Source organism: Mastomys coucha, unplaced genomic scaffold, assembly GCF_008632895.1.
Source record: "Mastomys coucha isolate ucsf_1 unplaced genomic scaffold, UCSF_Mcou_1 pScaffold23, whole genome shotgun sequence".
Classification (NCBI taxonomy): Eukaryota; Metazoa; Chordata; class Mammalia; order Rodentia; family Muridae; genus Mastomys; species Mastomys coucha.
Window position 1 is genome coordinate 112,404,200 of NW_022196906.1, and position 17,262 is coordinate 112,421,461.

The following is a 17,262-nucleotide window of genomic DNA, read 5'->3' on the forward strand; positions in this document are numbered from 1 at the left end:
TTTTGTTTGTATTATAGTAGTTGGGATATTCATAGTGTGAGTGTGTGCACAGCACGGGCGGCTGTGGGATGGACACATCAGCACAGGCGGCTGTGGGACGGACACATCAGCACAGGCGGCTATGGGACGGACACATCAGCACAGGCGGCTGTGGGACGGACACATCAGCACAGGCGGCTATAGGACGGACACATCAGCACAGGCGGCTATGGGACGGACACATACCTCCTTTGTTCCCTTCTTTCCTGATGTGTCTGTTTACTCAGTGATGTGTAACTTGGGTTTCTTTTTCTAATTTGATTTTGTCTTTCTTGACAGGTGGCAATTTGTACCACACTGAGGTCTCACTCTTCGGAGAACCTACTGAGTTTGAATATTTGCGAAAAGTACTGTTTGAATATATGATGGGTCGGGAGACTAAGGTACAGACCCTGTCTTGTGACTTTTTACGACACTCCTTTTAACACACACACTGATAGTATGTGCACCAGTAGATCGTATGGGCAGACAGTGTTCACAAAAGTGAACTCTGTGTGCATGTGTGTGTGCGCGCGCGTGTGTGTGTGCACGTGTGATTTTAGATTTTAAAGGTAGGAGAAGCGATTGTATTTTAAGGAGGTTTTAGGACCCTGTAGACAGCACTGTGAATATCCGTTCTAGCTCCATGACAGTGACTGCTAAGAAACATCCAGAGATAATTTAATCTGTTACAAGTTGTTTCTACATATACTGGTTATTGATCATGTTTAAATTACAAATTTAATTTATGTAAGTAGGAACTGTTAGTCAATTTGTTCTCTAGAATAAGCTCTTACAGAAGGCTCCTACGTAAGGCTCTTGATACAGAGTCGTGCCGTACTATATGTCTTACACAGTTTGATATGTTGTTTATTTTAAACCTTAAATTAGACATTTGGTAAATATATCTTGAATGGAATTGAATGTAGTTAGGGAATTTCATGGACTTTTTATCAGTAAGAGTTCCCACTGTAATCAGTCTCTGCTTTTGACACTGTAGACTCCTCATGGCATTTCCATGACTGCATCATGATTGTGAATGAGACAGTGGCCTTTGTGAGAGTTGTGGAGATGCTAGTCCAGTTCAGACAGGGAGTTGGAAAACACAGATAACACCAAAGAGCAAGGGCCTAGAGAAGAACCAAAGACAGTGTTACAGCTTTGTAAGATGCACAGAGAAGCACCAGTATTTATCTTAGTGTACATAGAAATTAAGTTTTATTTACATCAAACAAGATTAGGGAGGTGTTTCCCCCACCCCCTTGGTTTTGGTTTTGGACTTTTGAGGCAACGTCTTGCTGTGTGATGACCTGCTTTGCCTCCCAGGGGCTGGGGTTATAGGCGTATACCACCATGTCTGGCCATCAGACCCTTTCAAGTAAAAATTATGTTAAAGTAATAGGATCTTGAGCATGTGTCACAGAGAGGGCTATGTTAGTTCATTGTGCTCCAGTGCCTTTTCTCAGCTCATCTTTTCTCATAAGGCAGAGGCGCTGAATGACTCTTCTCACACTGTGTTCTCATGGGGACTAAGGCAGCGGCCTGAGTCTGCAGCTTGGTGGGTGGCTAACATTTTGTGCATATGTACTAGGTAGAAGGCTGGGCTGTGAGTCTCCTCTCAGCTTGGTGGGTGGCTAACATTTTGTGCATATGTACTAGGTAGAAGAAGGCTGCGCTGTGAGTCTCCTCTCAGCTTGGTGGATGGCTAACACTTTGTGCATATGTACTAGGTAGAAGAAGGCTGAGCTGTGAGTCTCCTCTCAGGACTGTAGACACTTTAGACTCAAGTGTTGAGGTGCTGTGGCCTTCTGAGTCTAGCACGCTGGCTGCTGCCTGGTGCTCCAGCAAGTGGAGTGCTTGTGAGATGTGCTTTCCACACGTGAGGCTCTGGAAGAAAGACACAGCCCAAGCCAAATATAACCCTGTCCTCTGTGAGCCGCAGCTTGGAAAGCCGCGGCCTGAGTGGCACAGCTCTTCATCCACCTCAGTCTGTGCTGGTTGTGATTACCTGACTGAGGATAAACAGTCTGAGTCTTCGTCACATTTCACGTGTAAACTTTGAAACTGGTGCTTAACTACTGCCCATTGCTATATGGACTGGCATGGTCGATAGCGATGCGGAAGCCAATACCATTGCTGGCTCTGGAATGGAACAGTGCTAGTTCTTAGTTAAGCAGACTGTGGAGCAGAGTGCAGGGTAAGGACTTAAGCGCTTCACTTGTGGAGGGTCAAGGTAGACTGGGCTCTAAGCAAGGGGAGAAGTAGGTTTTGTTAGGGAGTACTCAGCACTTGTGCAGGATGGGCAGCAGCTCAGAGCGAAGGCCCAAGAAAACCATGTGTGAGCTCCCTGAGTCCCAGGTAGTCTGGTCAGCTGAGCTCTGTCTGGAGGACCACGCCGTCTTGAAGGCTAGAGGATCTGAAGAACTTCCAGAATCTTACCTGTGTGTATGTATCCCAGAGAAGATAGTTCTGAAATGTCCAACAAGAATAGAGCTGGTTTTAGGTGCATCGATTGTTCTTTAACAAAGAACTCAGAAGTGGCAAGCAGCCTGCAGAGGACTTGACGATGTGCTGCACGCCTGCATCGGCAGTCTCCTTGTGTCATCCCACCTGCTTCTCTTCACCTGCTTTTGCTGCAGCATCCTTCATGATGCGGGTGCGTGGTGGAGAATGCTGCATTCCGTGCGCATGCTCTTACCTACCGTATGGAGCTACTTCAGCCCCGCTGTCTTCCTCTTCACGGGCTTTGGTTCTCTGCTCTCTAACATCCAGTCTGCCTGCCCTTTTGCTTTCTGAGCATTATTGAAGAGGCATCTCCTGAGGAGATGCCGGGTGAAGAGCCTGCTTATAAATCAGGTGGCTCACTTGAACTTTGCCTTCCTAACTAGAGCCTGAGGATGTGGTTTGGAGACTAGGCAGTCTGGTTTCTGTCCACAGTTAGCAAGAGCCTGGGCTTCTGGCAAGCTGGAAGTCTTATCGGTTGTCAGCTATGGATTCTGGGTCGCTGATGAACTTAGGGATGGATTTTCCATTTAGTGTTGTCTATCAGTGGGAAGAGACAGCTAGTCACAATTCATGGTTGTGTCTTTATAAACATGTTTGTACATGCATGTGTGGTTTCAGAATGAAAGCTCTGATATACATGATACTGAAATTAAGGAAATGTTCCATATAACTGAACCTTTGAATTTTAGATTTTTGGTACCTGGAGAAGGGAATATTTACAGTACTACAGAAGTCCTCTCTGTGTAAAAGGGAAATGTTGAAATAGTTTCTACTTCTTATTTCTTTTTGCCAGTTCATGATACATATACCTGATCTCTATACTCAAGTTTAACACACTACCTAGTGCTCTGTGTAGCTAATATAATTTAACCAAGGTGTCAGTGCCTCTGGCATCCTCCAAGAATGTGGTTGTTTTATATGGCATTTTAAAAATATTTTTTAAGCCATTAAAATGGCAAAGCTAAAGACAAGAAAGATGTCTGAAACTGAAGTCATTGTATGTGGGGCATTGTATGTGCAGCCGTAACAGCCTCGGTTGAGCTGGCTGAAGGCAGCCTCGGTTGAGCTGGCTGAAGGCAGCCTCGGTTGAGCTGGCTGAAGGCAGCCTCGGTTGAACTGAGCTGTTATTAGGGGTGTGCACTGTCCTGCCTCGGCTCTCTATGGGAATAGGAATTTAAAAATGTTGATTTCTTCCCTTTTTGTTATTAATTAAATTTTTTTCTAATGATATGAATATAGTTCCGAAATTTTGGGTTGATAATATTGTACTGATTTTTTTCCTACAACTTTTCCCAGAACCCCACTGCTGCCACCAAACACACAGGCCTACACACAGAGTTCATGTAGCCATGGGCACTGGTTCCCTCTTCTGGGATGCTCTACCATGCACTGTAGGAGTCCCCAGGAGAGAGTACCACCTGACCTGAGATGTAAGCACTGAACTCATTATCATTCTCATTTCATAAGTGACATCTTCTCTCCTCTCTGTCTTCCTAACAACATTTCATCTTGATACACAATAGGGAGTTTTCAACCTTTGAGGAGAATTTTCCAGGAGCTTTTGGGGTGACAGTCTGACTTACGGTATATTTATTCTGACCTGCACAGTTTATGATCTTGTTTTGCAAACTCCCATGTGTAATGTTTTGATTCATCATGTGTTCTACCAAACAAAGCATCCGTGTCCCTTTAATATGTAATTTCTATTAGGCTGATGTGCTGCATGTCTTGAAAAGTAACTACTCAGCATGCTCATGTCCATGCAGTAGCCCATGTCTGTGAGACATATGATGTGATGTAGTTAGAGCCTCTAAGCCTGGTTACTTAGAGCGTCTGTTTTGGCAATGTATCCTATAGGTTACCGCAAATATAGGGCCCTTTCAGATGAATTCGTGATGAAGTTTCATCTTAATGAGACAAAAGATCAACAGCCAGATCTTTCTATAGCTTCATGCTATTGGAAATACATTATCTAAAGTAATTCACAGGTAGACCTTGTAAGGAGCCCTCTTAAATTGAGACGCTAGTGCTGGTCTTTACTTCCTTGACTGACACCTTCACATCATACTTCTTTGTCCGTGGCTTCCATTGAGAGCACTAAGGAGTCTCCAGAACATGTCAGAACGCTGTGACTTGTGTGCCTTGTCCTCTGCCAATGATCTCTCCTGTTGCCTCTAGACCATGGCCAAAGTTATAACCACTGTCCTGAAATTCCCTGACGACCAGGCTCAGAAAATTTTGGAAAGAGAAGATGCTCGCCTGATGGTAAGATCCAGGAGTCAGCGGTAGGGAGCAGCTTCCTTACAGTTTACAGTCTGCCTCGCTTGTGGAACCTTTCTCTTTGTTTGTAAAAGAAATTGAAAGTTTCTGAATGTCGTTTATGTCACAGCTAAGCAGTGGCAGTGGATGAGCATTAAATAAGTTTTATCCCAGGTGGATTTGATGGGGACTCTGAGGGGAAAGAGTTCTTCATAGTGTGGACCGTTGATGCTACCCCACTAGTGGTTGGGTTCCAGAGCAGAGGGAAGCAGCATTCTATCTGAGAGAGGGAGGAAGCGGGCTCTGGTTCTTGAGTTGACCCTCCTTCGCCCCTAAGGCTGACCTACACAGGCTTTAAACAAAGCCTCATGTGTCATGACCCTTTGCTTGCTGAATAAATTCAGTCTGCAGCCATCTACTCCTATCATTGTTACAGAAAATGTAGGAAATTTGAAGCTATGAAGAACATGAAGGCTTTACATTTAGGCATGGATGGTAACTTCCATATGTGAATGACAGATAGGCCCAGCAGACCGTTCAAATGATAAAATAGATGTGTAGGAAATGGGAAGTAGTGATGGGGTACATCCTGTAAGTTGGAAATTAATCAAATTGATCTTTTTATCCATCTAAACAGTGACTCAGGATCCTTTCCTGTATCGTTATGAGAATTTCATTTGTAAAGTATACTGTAATTGGCTGAAACTGGAATCAAGAGAGTCTTTTGTTCTGGACAAGCCTGTTCTTCATTTTTCCTAAAAGTGCACACTTCTCATTGAAGTGCTGCAGACCCCAGAAACATAAACCCACATGTCTGTCCCCAGTGACTGCCTGGGCAGAGCTCCCTGCCCGTGGTCTGATAGCGTTAGCTCCCTGCCTGTGGTCTGCTAGCGTTAGCTCCCTGCCCGTGGTCTGCTAGCGTTTGTTTTCCTTGCTCGCTGTGCTCAGCTTTCATACTCGTCCTCCATGTTGTCTGTTGCTCCCGTGCTTTGTGGTGCCGGAGACTGAAACCCAAAGCCTTGTGAATGCGGGGACCCTGGCCTCTGAGCTGTGCCCCCAGCCTCATGTGTGACTGGGAATGCGGGGACCCTGGCCACCGAGCTGTGCCCCCAGCCTCGTGTGTGACTGTGAATGCGAGGACCCTGGCCACCGAGCTGTGCCCCCAGCCTCATGTGTGACTGGGATTAGTCCTTAACCGACCATGCTGGCTTTGCTGGTCTCACTCATTCCCCCTAAGTTAATAAATCATCACACTTTATAGCATTATAGTTGAAGGCTCCACCCCACCACAGACTTATCTGACCCCAGCGTGTAATAAGATGCATGGCAGGTGGAGTTGGAAAACAAATGCAAACACAAATGACGCTTAATGAAAAGCAATGCATATGTAAATATGTTTTTAATTGAGAAAGTGGTTTGGCTGATATTGTTAAAATAAGACATGACAGGTCACTTTCTAAAATGTTACAATTCAGAAACTTAGAAAATCTTTCCTAATCTTCAACATGAAACTATTTGCCCCACGCCAAGATCATCATTAACAGTGTGGCAGGCCAGGGGACATGCCTAGACTCCCAGCACTCAGAGGTTGAAGCCAAAGAATCCCAGTTCAAAGTTGTTGTGGGTCACAAAATGGGAGACTCTCTCAGCATAAAACATTGAATAGTTCCACTACATCCCTCTTTATTCAGTTCTCTAAGTGGTTTTTAACCTTACAAGCATAGACATGGGGCGTCTACATTCCTGTGTCTGTGTGCTTCTGCAGATTCTCTTGCAAAATACTAACCTTAATATGCTGTGTGTATTGAAACATTTTTCTAGTTTGTTTTCATTTTGCTCCTTTTTACTAACTTCATTGTGTGTTTGTATACATACACACACAACATACTTCGGAGGGTCGTCACACCATCCAGAAATAAGTTCAGCTCTGTTAATAGCCTTTGTCAACATACTGCCATTTCAAAGCAAACCGTGACATGAGTTAATCATGGTGGATGGTGGCCTCCTGAAATTAGGGCATGGAACTTATTTAAGAAGTTTTGCTGCAGTAAAACAAACTAACATCAAGTTCCTTTGCATTAGAATTGCAACATGGTACATCATTCCTGCAGCTACTCTTGACAGTCTGTTGAATTATGAGGGAATTATTCAGTGACAAAATTGACACCTTTTAGGAAAAGAATTCAATACACAGGTGTATTGTATATATGAATTTCAAATTCATTGACTTCTAAAAAATTCATGGGGGTAAGCTGAAATTATGTAAATCAAATTTTAATGTATATGGTAATGGAATTATAACAAAAATCACTTCATTATTAAACCCTTTCTAATTTACTTGGCAGTTAAATGCACCCTTAACATGAAGTTCACTTTTCGGCATTTAAACCTTTAAATGAAAATTGAAAGTAAAGATCTAGGATGGGAGAAGTATTGTATACTCCTTATGCTTTGCCCGATGACCCTGAATTTAAAATGACCTAGGTACCATCTGTAATTCTGTCCACCTCGTATGCACAATGTAACCTCTGCACTGTTTGTCTGAAAACTAACCCAGTAAGCTTTTCCTCTTGGCTTTGTAGTTCACCTCACCTCGCAGCGGCCTCTTCTGATAACCATCAGTCTGTGCTGAGTAAGCGTGTGGTGAGTCCACAGCCATGTCTGTGTTTTTGCTACAGAGATCATGTGTATTGCATGCCGTCACCCATCAGAGATCATGTGTACCATGTGATGGTATTGCATGCCGTCACCCATCAGAGATCATGTGTACCATGTGATGGTATTGCATGCCGTCACCCATTTTGCTGGGATTCTTTTGTTCTTTTTAATGGATATGATTATGACATCGGGTAATGAATGTAGTTGCTTTCTGTTGATTCTGTGAAAGTGACTAACAGCCACCAAGAATGGCTACAGCTTGTGATGGAGCAAGGGAGGTACTTGTGGATGCAAGTGAGGACATGCAGTGCTGTGCTTCAGATGCCAGTGAAGAGAGCCCCAGTTACTGCAAAGCCTAATGAGAATGCTAGGTTGAAAAAAAAGAAAAGAAAACTAATAAAGTTGATTAAAAATAAGTGCAGTTTTATTGCATCCCATGATCACACAGCTCACTTTAGACTGCGTGTATGTTCTGTGGGTGCTCCTCGGCAGCCTGGTTTAATTGAATATGGCTGTCTCTGTTGAGCATTTTATTACAGTGAAATGTAATTGTCTAAAATGTTTCCCACCATTAACTGGTCCTCAACATTTAAGGATTCCCAACCTCACACAGTAGTCATTGTCATAAGCCTGATTTAACATTGCCTCAAACACTTGGGGTACATGTGTACCTTAAACTTGCTGTAATTCTCATAAATCACAAATAAGTTGACTCTCAGTGACTAACATCTGGTTATACTTGATGATAATGGTGGTTTATTCAGCATGAACAAATGGAGCAAGATGAAGAATGTTAAGGCTGAGATGGATTTTTTTTAAGAAGCTTTTAAAAATGTTTATTTTTTAAAAATTTACTTATTTTATTTTGTCTGTGCTTGTCTTCATGTATGTACACCACAGAGGCAGAAGAGGCATCAAATCCCTGGGACTGGAGTCACAGGGGTTGTGAGCTACCGCATGGGTGTTGGGACCCAAACTCAGCTCCTCTAGGAGAGCGGCCAGAGCTCTTCAGCAGCAGACCGTCTATCTCTCCAGTGCCTCTGGGTTTTGTTTTGTTTTTTTAATTTTGTTTGCCTTTTTAAAAAATGCCTGCATTGAGTCTCCTTTTGATTTTCACATCTTATCATTTAATTTGCTTGCAAAGTTTTCTAGAGCCGAGTCACTCCTGTCTCCTCTACGGGGGCTGGCAGTGCAGAGCAGGTTTCAGTAGTTAGCTTTAACAATAAGTGGATGAGACCCGACAAGCAGCAGAGCTGTAAGTGGCGCACCACACTGCAGAGAGCTGCTCTCTTCACACTGGGAACGTGTGCTCCGCGTTCCCGTTGTCTGATTGCTTGTCCACTCAACTTCTGATTTGAAACCTAAGCTTTGCAAAAATAACTGAGTGAATGCCCATGTCTGCCATCACATTTACATTCCTAACATTTTGTGAAAGTTTCTCCCTGTTCTCACTCTTGTTTTCTCTCCATCTCTCTCCCCATTGTGTAACATTTGGCAATTCCTGTAAACATCATGCTTACAGCAAGCATTTGACTGTATAGACCTAGTGGATGAAGGCAGGCATCTTAGCATGGGGATTACCCTGCACAGTAGGATTACGGTACTCAGTTAACTCACTGGTCACATAATATTATCTGATACTATACATGATGTTCAATTTTCCCATCTTTTGAATGAGACCTGTCATAAATATTTAAGGCCTCAGGCTCCACAAAGAGCACACACTACACTGAGGAGTTGTGCTCTCCGCTCCCTGGTCCTTTGCCTTCATAGCACTGGTTTGTGTTGCTTTGTTGAGCTGACTTTTGTTTCCTAAATGTGTTCAAGCCAAGGTTTCAAAATAATAGCTGAAAGGGAACAACCTTATTAGAATGTTTTTTTTCTTTTCCATCTCTGCATCAGGTTCCCAAGGCCAGCATGATTGTTGAGCTAGCTTTGTAAATAAATACCCAGAATTCCTTACCATTTCCCTGCACTGAGTGGAGTGGACAGGGTGTCTCTGTTACTTAGGCTTAGTTGGACAGCTACTGCTCTAAGATCTTAGACTACTCAGATCGGAGTTCTAGCAGTTAGCAGTTTAATCCAGGAAACTCTTAAGAATAAAAGTCTGGGTTTGTCTCAGCACTTTTTAAGTTTTAATGAACTTCCGGTGAAGCTTAGCCTTTTCCTCCACAGTGCCTGTGTCTTGCTGCGAGCACTGCAGGCTGTAGCAGAAGCACACACTGGGAAAGTGGGACCACCGCCTTCCCTCCCTGTAAGCCCTGTCTAAAGAGCTGCGCTTGGTGGGCATGCCTCTCGGCAGGGCTCAGCAGCACTGCCTCCTGGGATTGCCTTCAATCAGTTTAAATCAGTCTAACAGTGGTTTCTGGAATATTCCAATAGGAATCAGTATTTGAAATGTTTACTGTTTTTTACCATCATCCCTAGAGTATTAATTTACTTTATCTTGAAGAAAAAATACAAATCTTATACAAGTTGGCTGTAAGAGCTTGCTTGTTTGTTTTTCTTATTTCACCCTAGTTTCCTTTTTTTTTCCCTTTTAGTCATGGCTCCGAACCTCATCTTGAAGAAATGGAGAGTGAGGCTGGGCAGCCGCTGCCTGGGGAGCTGTCCACGTGTGGTGTTTGGAGAATGGCGCTGTCATTACAGGCTACTCGTGTAGCTTGAAGACAGGTGCCCTGGCCACAGATACATGGCTTTTGAGCAGACATTCTTGGTGGAAAAATGGTGATGGGTTTGTCCTTTTTTTATTCAGTTTTTTCTTGGGAAGTTTTCTGTGGTTTAAAGGCTGTTCCGACTGGCCCCACCTGGTGTGGCTCTTCAGTGGCTCTTTCTTGTGTTCTCTTTAAGAACTGTCTGTCTTCCTTATTTATTTTAGGGTGGTTTCTTTTTCTTCTTAAAGACTTGTGCAATACATTTGGAGGTGAAACTTAGTGAATTTTTTCTGATAAATTAGAGAATTTAATTGACTCTTTCACAGATTGATTGTTTGAATATTTGCTAAAGCCTAATTCTTTATGCTATGATAAGTCCCAAATGGCAGTACCTCATGTTTACCTAGCTTTTGTACTTATATTATTTTTCAAAGGAAGAAATACTACTGTAAATTGTAAATAGTACATAATCCCATTGTCTGCAGCTCTGTGACTGTTGGCCATGTCATCTCAGAGGATCAGATAAATAAAGTTTATTTCCTATATAATAGTTTTCATTGTGCTTCTTTTTGAGTTGAAATCACTTCAAGATGGTTAAGCACCCATGTTTCAGTTCAAGTGGGTGAATATAGTACGGGCTGTCAGGCCAGCCAAACACTGCTCACTGGGACAGATGTGCGGTGGATGTTCAAAGTTACACGAGTAACTCAGGCTATGGACGCCCCTCCTGTGGATTACAGGAGGGTTTCTGCTCTGGAGTCACTGATTGTTCTGGAGCCTAATGAGAGAGAAGTTTCAGGATACGAAGCTGTGAAACTGCTCAGAAGGGTTTGCACACTCCTGGGAAACTTGGTTCTCAGACTCTTAGATCTGTAAAACCTCTGCTCGGGCTGGAGCACTGGTTATCCAGCCAGCCTGCCAGCTTTCTGGGGCTTCCTGCACTGGGGGGGTGGGGCCCCTGGTACCCTCCAACTGACTTGCTCACTATTCTGTAGAGAGAAGACACTCCCACCCATGGCTTATTAAACTGGCAAAATTGTGTCCCACTGAAGGGTTTCCGCCAGTAGCTCCCTTCTTGTCTTTTATGCCTCTTTCCAGGGTAATGGTTTGGCCTCTTAGTGCCCTCCACACCATGACTTCTTGTAATTTCTCCTTATCCCTTGATGCAGATACTCCAGTGTAAGAGAGCGGGGTCAGTTGGCAAAGGTTTTCTATAAAGGGCCAGTTAGTGAGCGTATTTGGTCCTAGAAGCCATGTGCTTTCCTTGTAGTCAGAAGCAACTATAGACCATTCTTAAATGAGTGAACATAGTGTGTTTCAATAAAACTTTATTTGTATTAAATATTTAATGTTCGTGCACATGCGTAAATGTATTTGGATACTCTCCACCTTCCCAGTCCCTCTCCCTCCCAACTGCATGTGCTCCTTAAAGCCATCGTTCATTTAATACTCACCCAGTTTGTTAGTGTTGCCTGTGTGTACATGGATGCGGGACCATCCTCTGGAGCATGGACAGCCTCTCGGGACCCACATCCCTGAAGGAATCTGACCCCCTTTCCCAGTAGCAGTCAACTGCCAGTAGCTCTTCAGAAATGGAACTTCATGGTCCCCTCCCATCCATGCTGGGGTCTTGATCTTGTACAAGCCTTGTGCTTACAGCCCCAGGTTTTGTAAGTTCTTGCATGCAGCCACACTGTTGTGTCCCACAAATACTGTTTAAAATGTTATTTTCAAAGAAGGTGTCAGGAAGTCTTGGGATGCCCCAGCAGTTAAGAGTTCTTGTTGCTCCTGCAGAGGACGTAGGTTCAGTTCCAGCACTCTCTTACTGGCTTACAACAATCTGTAATTCTAGTTCCAGAGGATCCAGCATCCTCCTCTGACCTCCATTGGCACCGGGCACACTCAAGGCGCACATACATACATTCAGACAAAACATTCATACACAAAAAAATAAATCTTAAAAGAAAATTTTAAACCGGATTTTGGTTCTAAGGTATAGTTGGCCAGCTCCTGTGAAGCCAGTCAAGCCAGGCTCTAAGCATGGAGTCAAGAGAGGAATAGCCGCTCATATGGCAAGCAAAGGTTGCTGGCTCTTCCTCAGTGCCTCACATTCTGGATGAGCAGTACCATTGTCTCAGCCTGCTTACCCCAGTGCAGAGAGGAGCATTTGGTTAGACTCGTGTTAGCACCTTGGGCCAGGTGAGAATTTTCAACAGTCCTTCCCGATTGGAAGTTGGAAGATGGCAGACTTTTCTGAAGGAGAGCTACAGGACATGGACATCACAGGGGTCAGCTCGGGGCTGGGTGTTTTGTCTTCCATTCTCTGATGCTTGAGAAACGGAAGTTTTATCATGGCTGTGGGTCAGCTCCAGACCACAGAGAAAGAGCTGTGATCTCTGTTCAGTCCAGACCTGGCCAGGGGCTGGTTCTCCTCATGACTGCCGTCAAAAACCCTGCCGCCGAGAAAGCAGCGCTCCTCGGTGAAAGCTGCGAGGAGCCGTTCGGTTGATGAGTTGGCACAGCCTTTTCCTGCAGTCATTGAATTTGTCCTATTTCGTTTATGTGGGTGCGTGTAGAGCTTGGCAGAGAATGGCCTTGTTGCTACCTACTACTAGAAATGATTGGACTTGGCATTTCTAAATTAAAGGATGGGAACAGTATTTTGATTTTATGATGTATATGCTAGCCCTTTTAAGCAGTTTTTAATGTTACTATCCACGCATTTGTGCATCATGATCATGGGTGCATGTCATGGCTCATGCGCGGAGATCACAGTGCAGCTAGCTCTGTGTGCAGTTCTCAGGTCAATGGGCTTTCACAGCAAGTAACTACCCACTGAGCCATCTATCTCACCAGCACCCTAGCCTGTTTCTTGTTTAAAACCAGGCCTTCAGGCAAACCCTCTGCTAACTGTAGTTTTTTATTTGCTTGTTTGTTTTCTGTCTTCCCCCTTTCAAAACCCTGTGTGTGCATGCGCCCATTTGTGAGTCTGTATTGTACGTCATTAAAACTGATTTAACTCTGTCTTCAACTATGTGCCATTTTATTCAAAGGCCTTGCACTGTGTGACCATTTCTTAGCTGTTAAATAGGTTACACTTAGTACTTGCATTAAGTTCACCCCGATGAGCTTGTTGTTCATGGCATGAGAACACATGACAACACAAGCCAAGCTAGCCAGCCTGCTCCAGCAGCCTCAGCGGCCGGCGAGTGAGTACACTTCAAGCCCCTTTGTGCCGGCCTTGTCTGGTACCATGCCTCTGGCATTGTAAGACTGAACAGTCCACACCACAGACTGTCTCAGCCTACTTGCCCCAGTGGGTGAACAGTCTGAGTCTGTGTCCCCTTAGACCATCACCTTCCAGTGGCGTCACTAAAATTTGAAGGGCTAAAGGTGACTTCAGTCTGTCTAAAGTACGCACCGTGGCAGAGGTGGTAAGGACAGCAGGGGTGAGGGGCAGCGGACCGTCTAGCCTTGAGCCACATGCTTCTGTGCACTGTCCCCACTTTAATTTGGGACATCTTTAGTTGGTTTTTCGTTCTCTAGAAGTGTTAAATTTTTAAAATTAGTATTTGGGTCAGCATGCAGAGCAATGGGTTTGATTATGCAGTCTCAGTCTATCACTTTCCAGTTGTTGGGGCTGAAGAGATGGCTAAGACAGCCACCTGTTAATGCCAGTTCTGGGGAGACAGCATCCCCTCTGGCCGCTGTTGGTCCCCCCACAAGAGCATCTGTGTACACACAGACACATAGATGAAAGGTTTTCCAGGTGTTTTCCTTGCTACAGAGAAAGGTGTCTGTCCTATACTAGATGGAGCAGCGTCTGCTGTTAAACAAGGACTGTGTCCCCGCTGTCTCCATTCTTCCACATCTGTATGTCAGGAGTGGCCAAGATACATCATTTCTCTTTTTAAGTTCACGAGTCTGGTATGGGTGATGAGGTCTGGGTGGGACATCCGAAGCAGTCCTGGGTCAAGGCTTCCAGGCTGTCCTGTGGTGCAGGTGGGTGGACAGCCAAGGAAGACATGCATCTTCGGCTGCCACTGCAGTTTGTGGTCGGTGGAGGTGGTATTTCCAGTTCTTTGCTCTCCTGTTTCACATCTTGCCACCGTGGACCTTGTGTGGTTGTCTCCATTTAGAGTAGGATAATCCATTTCCCCACCACCTTCGGTTCCCCAGTCCCCACACAATCAGCCTTTGTCTCCGTCTGCCACAGAGAAAGGAATAAGGTAGGTCGGGGAATGAGAAAAGAGCAACAGCTTGATTGTGACAAACCCTGGGAGGCTGCGATTTGTTACTTTAGCATAACCTCATGAAAGCTGTAAAACCATAGCACAGTACATGTCTCCAGACTTGCTTACTTATCTTTGGGCTTTGGCCTTGTATATTTTATTGCTAATTATATTTATATGGAGGTGGTGCTGGTCTACAGAGGCCAGAAGAGGGCATCAGGTGCCCAGGAGCGGGACTTAGAGGCAGTTATGTTTAGAATTTCTAATCATTTCTGTCATTCTGTCTAAGTCACTGATTTCTTTCATTTAGGGTCAGTTGCTGAATGCATCTGTGAGTTTTAAATTTTTGGATATTTATGTCCAAAATTCCCACTTGTTCTTTACATCTTCTTTTGTTTCACAGAGACAGTATTTTTGCTTCAGGCCCATCCGTAGTTGCTCATGGAAATGTCTATGAAGCTTTATCAGCTCCGTCTAGCATCTGTCATATGCCTTTTACGGATATTGGGCTCACTCTGGGAATCAGCTGGCTTAGGACAATCTCCCAGGGAGGCTCAGCTCTACAGGGACAACTCTCAGGATAGCTTCACTCATCTCAACCCTGTCCCAACTTAGTTGAGTGAACACCATCCCCTGAGAGGCAGATCCCCCAAATCACAGACTATGTGATGTCTAGGGTACTGTGGTCAGTTAGGAGCTGTCTCCTTGTGACTGAATGGGAGGAATGAGGGCTGCCACAGAACATGCTGAGGAGATGAAAAAGCAAACAAAACCAGAGGTGGTGGGACATCTGAAGCCTACACAGGAGACGTGGGAAGTGGCCCCAGCTCCAGCAGGAACTGCAGTTCAGGCTCCTGTTGAGGAAAGGAAGCCCTGGGCACAAACAAAAGACAAAGTTCAACCTGAACCCCCGAGGAGCAAAAGGTCAGCTAACACAATGCCTTTGAAAGACTGTGACTCCCCAATAACTAACCCAAAGATACCAGACAGCTAAAAAGCTGGGTAGAGAACATCCAGAAGTAGGGCTGCAGAGGTGGCCTAGCAGTTAGGACCACTGGCCACCCTGCCAGAGGACCCAAGTTTGACTCCCAGCGCTCACAATTGTCTGCAGCACCAGTTTCAGAGAATCTCACCCTTCAAAGACAGATGCGGGCAAAGATGCAGTGCACATTAAACTAAATAAATCTCTATTCTTTAAAAAAAAATCCAAAATAAAAATTATCATTGACCCAAAGGAAGATTCAAACAGGGTAGATAAAGCAATAAAGTTACTCCACGTCAGTGGATGAGAAATGCAACAAAGACCCTGAGCAAGGAAAGCTGTAGAAACTACAGAAATGTGGAGTTGATGTCAGGCACTCTTAAAAATTCAGTAGCTCAATGAGGAAATTCCTGGAATCGAATGAACATGAAAGCCTTTGGGCTACAGTGAAGCTGGCGATGAAACGGAAGAGCTCAGCTGTCGGGCTCTCACGAGAAAGTCAGAGAGACGGAAGAGCTCAGCTGTCGGGCCCTCGTGAGAAGTCAGAGAGCCGGCATGACATCACGTGCCTAAAGCCCCAAGAAGTAGACACAGAAGAATCACTGAGTTGAAGACCAGCCCAGGATACGTATTTCCAGGCCATCCGAGGCTACATAGCAAGGACAGGCAACAACAACAACAGAAAACAGTTCAGAGAGTGCAAGAGAATAACAGTGCCATGGTGGTCTCTCAGCTTTCGAAAACTAAAAGCAAGTAGAGCCCAGATTAGCCAGAGAAGGAACAGAGTGAAAAAGAAAGGAAGAAAGGGGTGACCTCTAGACAGGGATAACACAGTGAGTGACCTGGAGACAGGGATAACACAGTGAGTAACCTGGAGACAGGGATAACACAGTGAGTGACCTGGAGACAGGGATGCCGTGAGTAGTAATACTTGGATTTTTGGAGAAGATGAATGAGACTGACAATTCTGAGTCAAGCCAAGTGTGAAAGAAGACTTAGGAAATGGAGCAGGGAAATCAATCCAAAGGGTGATTGAGAGAAACTACTTGAGAATTTTATATTCCTCAAAACTAAAATCATGGCGGAAATGTATATGTTTCTAAAAGCATGAGTTACCAAAATGGTGCCAAGAGAGTACAAACAAACAGGTATAACTGACAATGAGGTTGAAACCAAGGGAAGCCAGGTCAGCATAGAGGTACACCAGAAATCAAGATTCATTACAGAAGAACATATCTGTGTCCCTCCAGATACCCCATGCACACAAAGGGAAGGGCCACCGCCATCCTACTCTATTAATCTGGCTTATTTGCCTTCAACCCACCAGCTTGGTTTTGTTGTCCTAGAGATTGGACCCAAGGCCTCACATACACCAAGCGTAAGGGCCACAGAGTTACATTCCTAGTCCTTCCCTTTCTTAATTTTGAGACAGTCACCGTATTGCCAAACGTGAGCTTGCCTTCAGCCTCAGCCCTACTCCCCGCAAGCAAGTGTGATCACTGATGTGCACTGTAACACAGCAAGGAAAGGCCGAGAAGAGACGGAGACGCAGACATGGATCGGGAGCTCAGCAGAAGCTAGGGCGTGGTTCACAGAGACGCGGTCCAGAGGCAAAAGTCCGATGGAGAAGGAGAGGACCAAGGAGGGCTGAGAAACATTCTGAAGAAGATCAAGAAGAGCCAGCTGTCAGCTGAAGGCCAAAGAACCTGGATGCCCCCTGGGAAGCTGGTAAAGGAGAGTGCTTGAGGGGACAGCAGGGGTCCTGACAGTAGAATGGCAATGACCGCTAGCTGCTCACATGACAGGGGTCCCTGGAACATGTCAGACGGTCCTTCCCGTGCTAGTTCAGGTCTGTGGCCTTCGAGTGCTCCACCTTCATACTGAGGAGTGAGAGGGCCTCAACTTCCAAATTCACACACACACACACACACACACACACACACACACACACGGG

The 17,262-nt window shown here is 44.9% G+C and overlaps 1 protein-coding gene across 8 annotated transcripts in view; it reads left to right on the plus strand.

The window, feature by feature from the left end:
- Positions 1–10,644, plus strand: part of Golga4 (golgin A4) — an 83,636-nt gene extending 72,992 nt beyond the window's left edge. For 6 of the 8 annotated variants that reach the window (XM_031345852.1, XM_031345853.1, XM_031345856.1 and 3 more), the window contains 4 exons: positions 319–422; positions 4,702–4,788; positions 7,365–7,425; positions 9,984–10,644. In XM_031345852.1, coding sequence (XP_031201712.1) covers positions 319–422; positions 4,702–4,788; positions 7,365–7,394 — 221 coding nt within the window. In that variant the 3' untranslated portion in view covers positions 7,395–7,425; positions 9,984–10,644. The remainder of the gene's footprint in view (positions 1–318; positions 423–4,701; positions 4,789–7,364; positions 7,426–9,983) is intronic. The other 2 variants (XM_031345854.1, XM_031345858.1) reach the window with 2 other exon arrangements.
- The last annotated feature ends 6,618 nt before the right edge of the window (positions 10,645–17,262 follow it).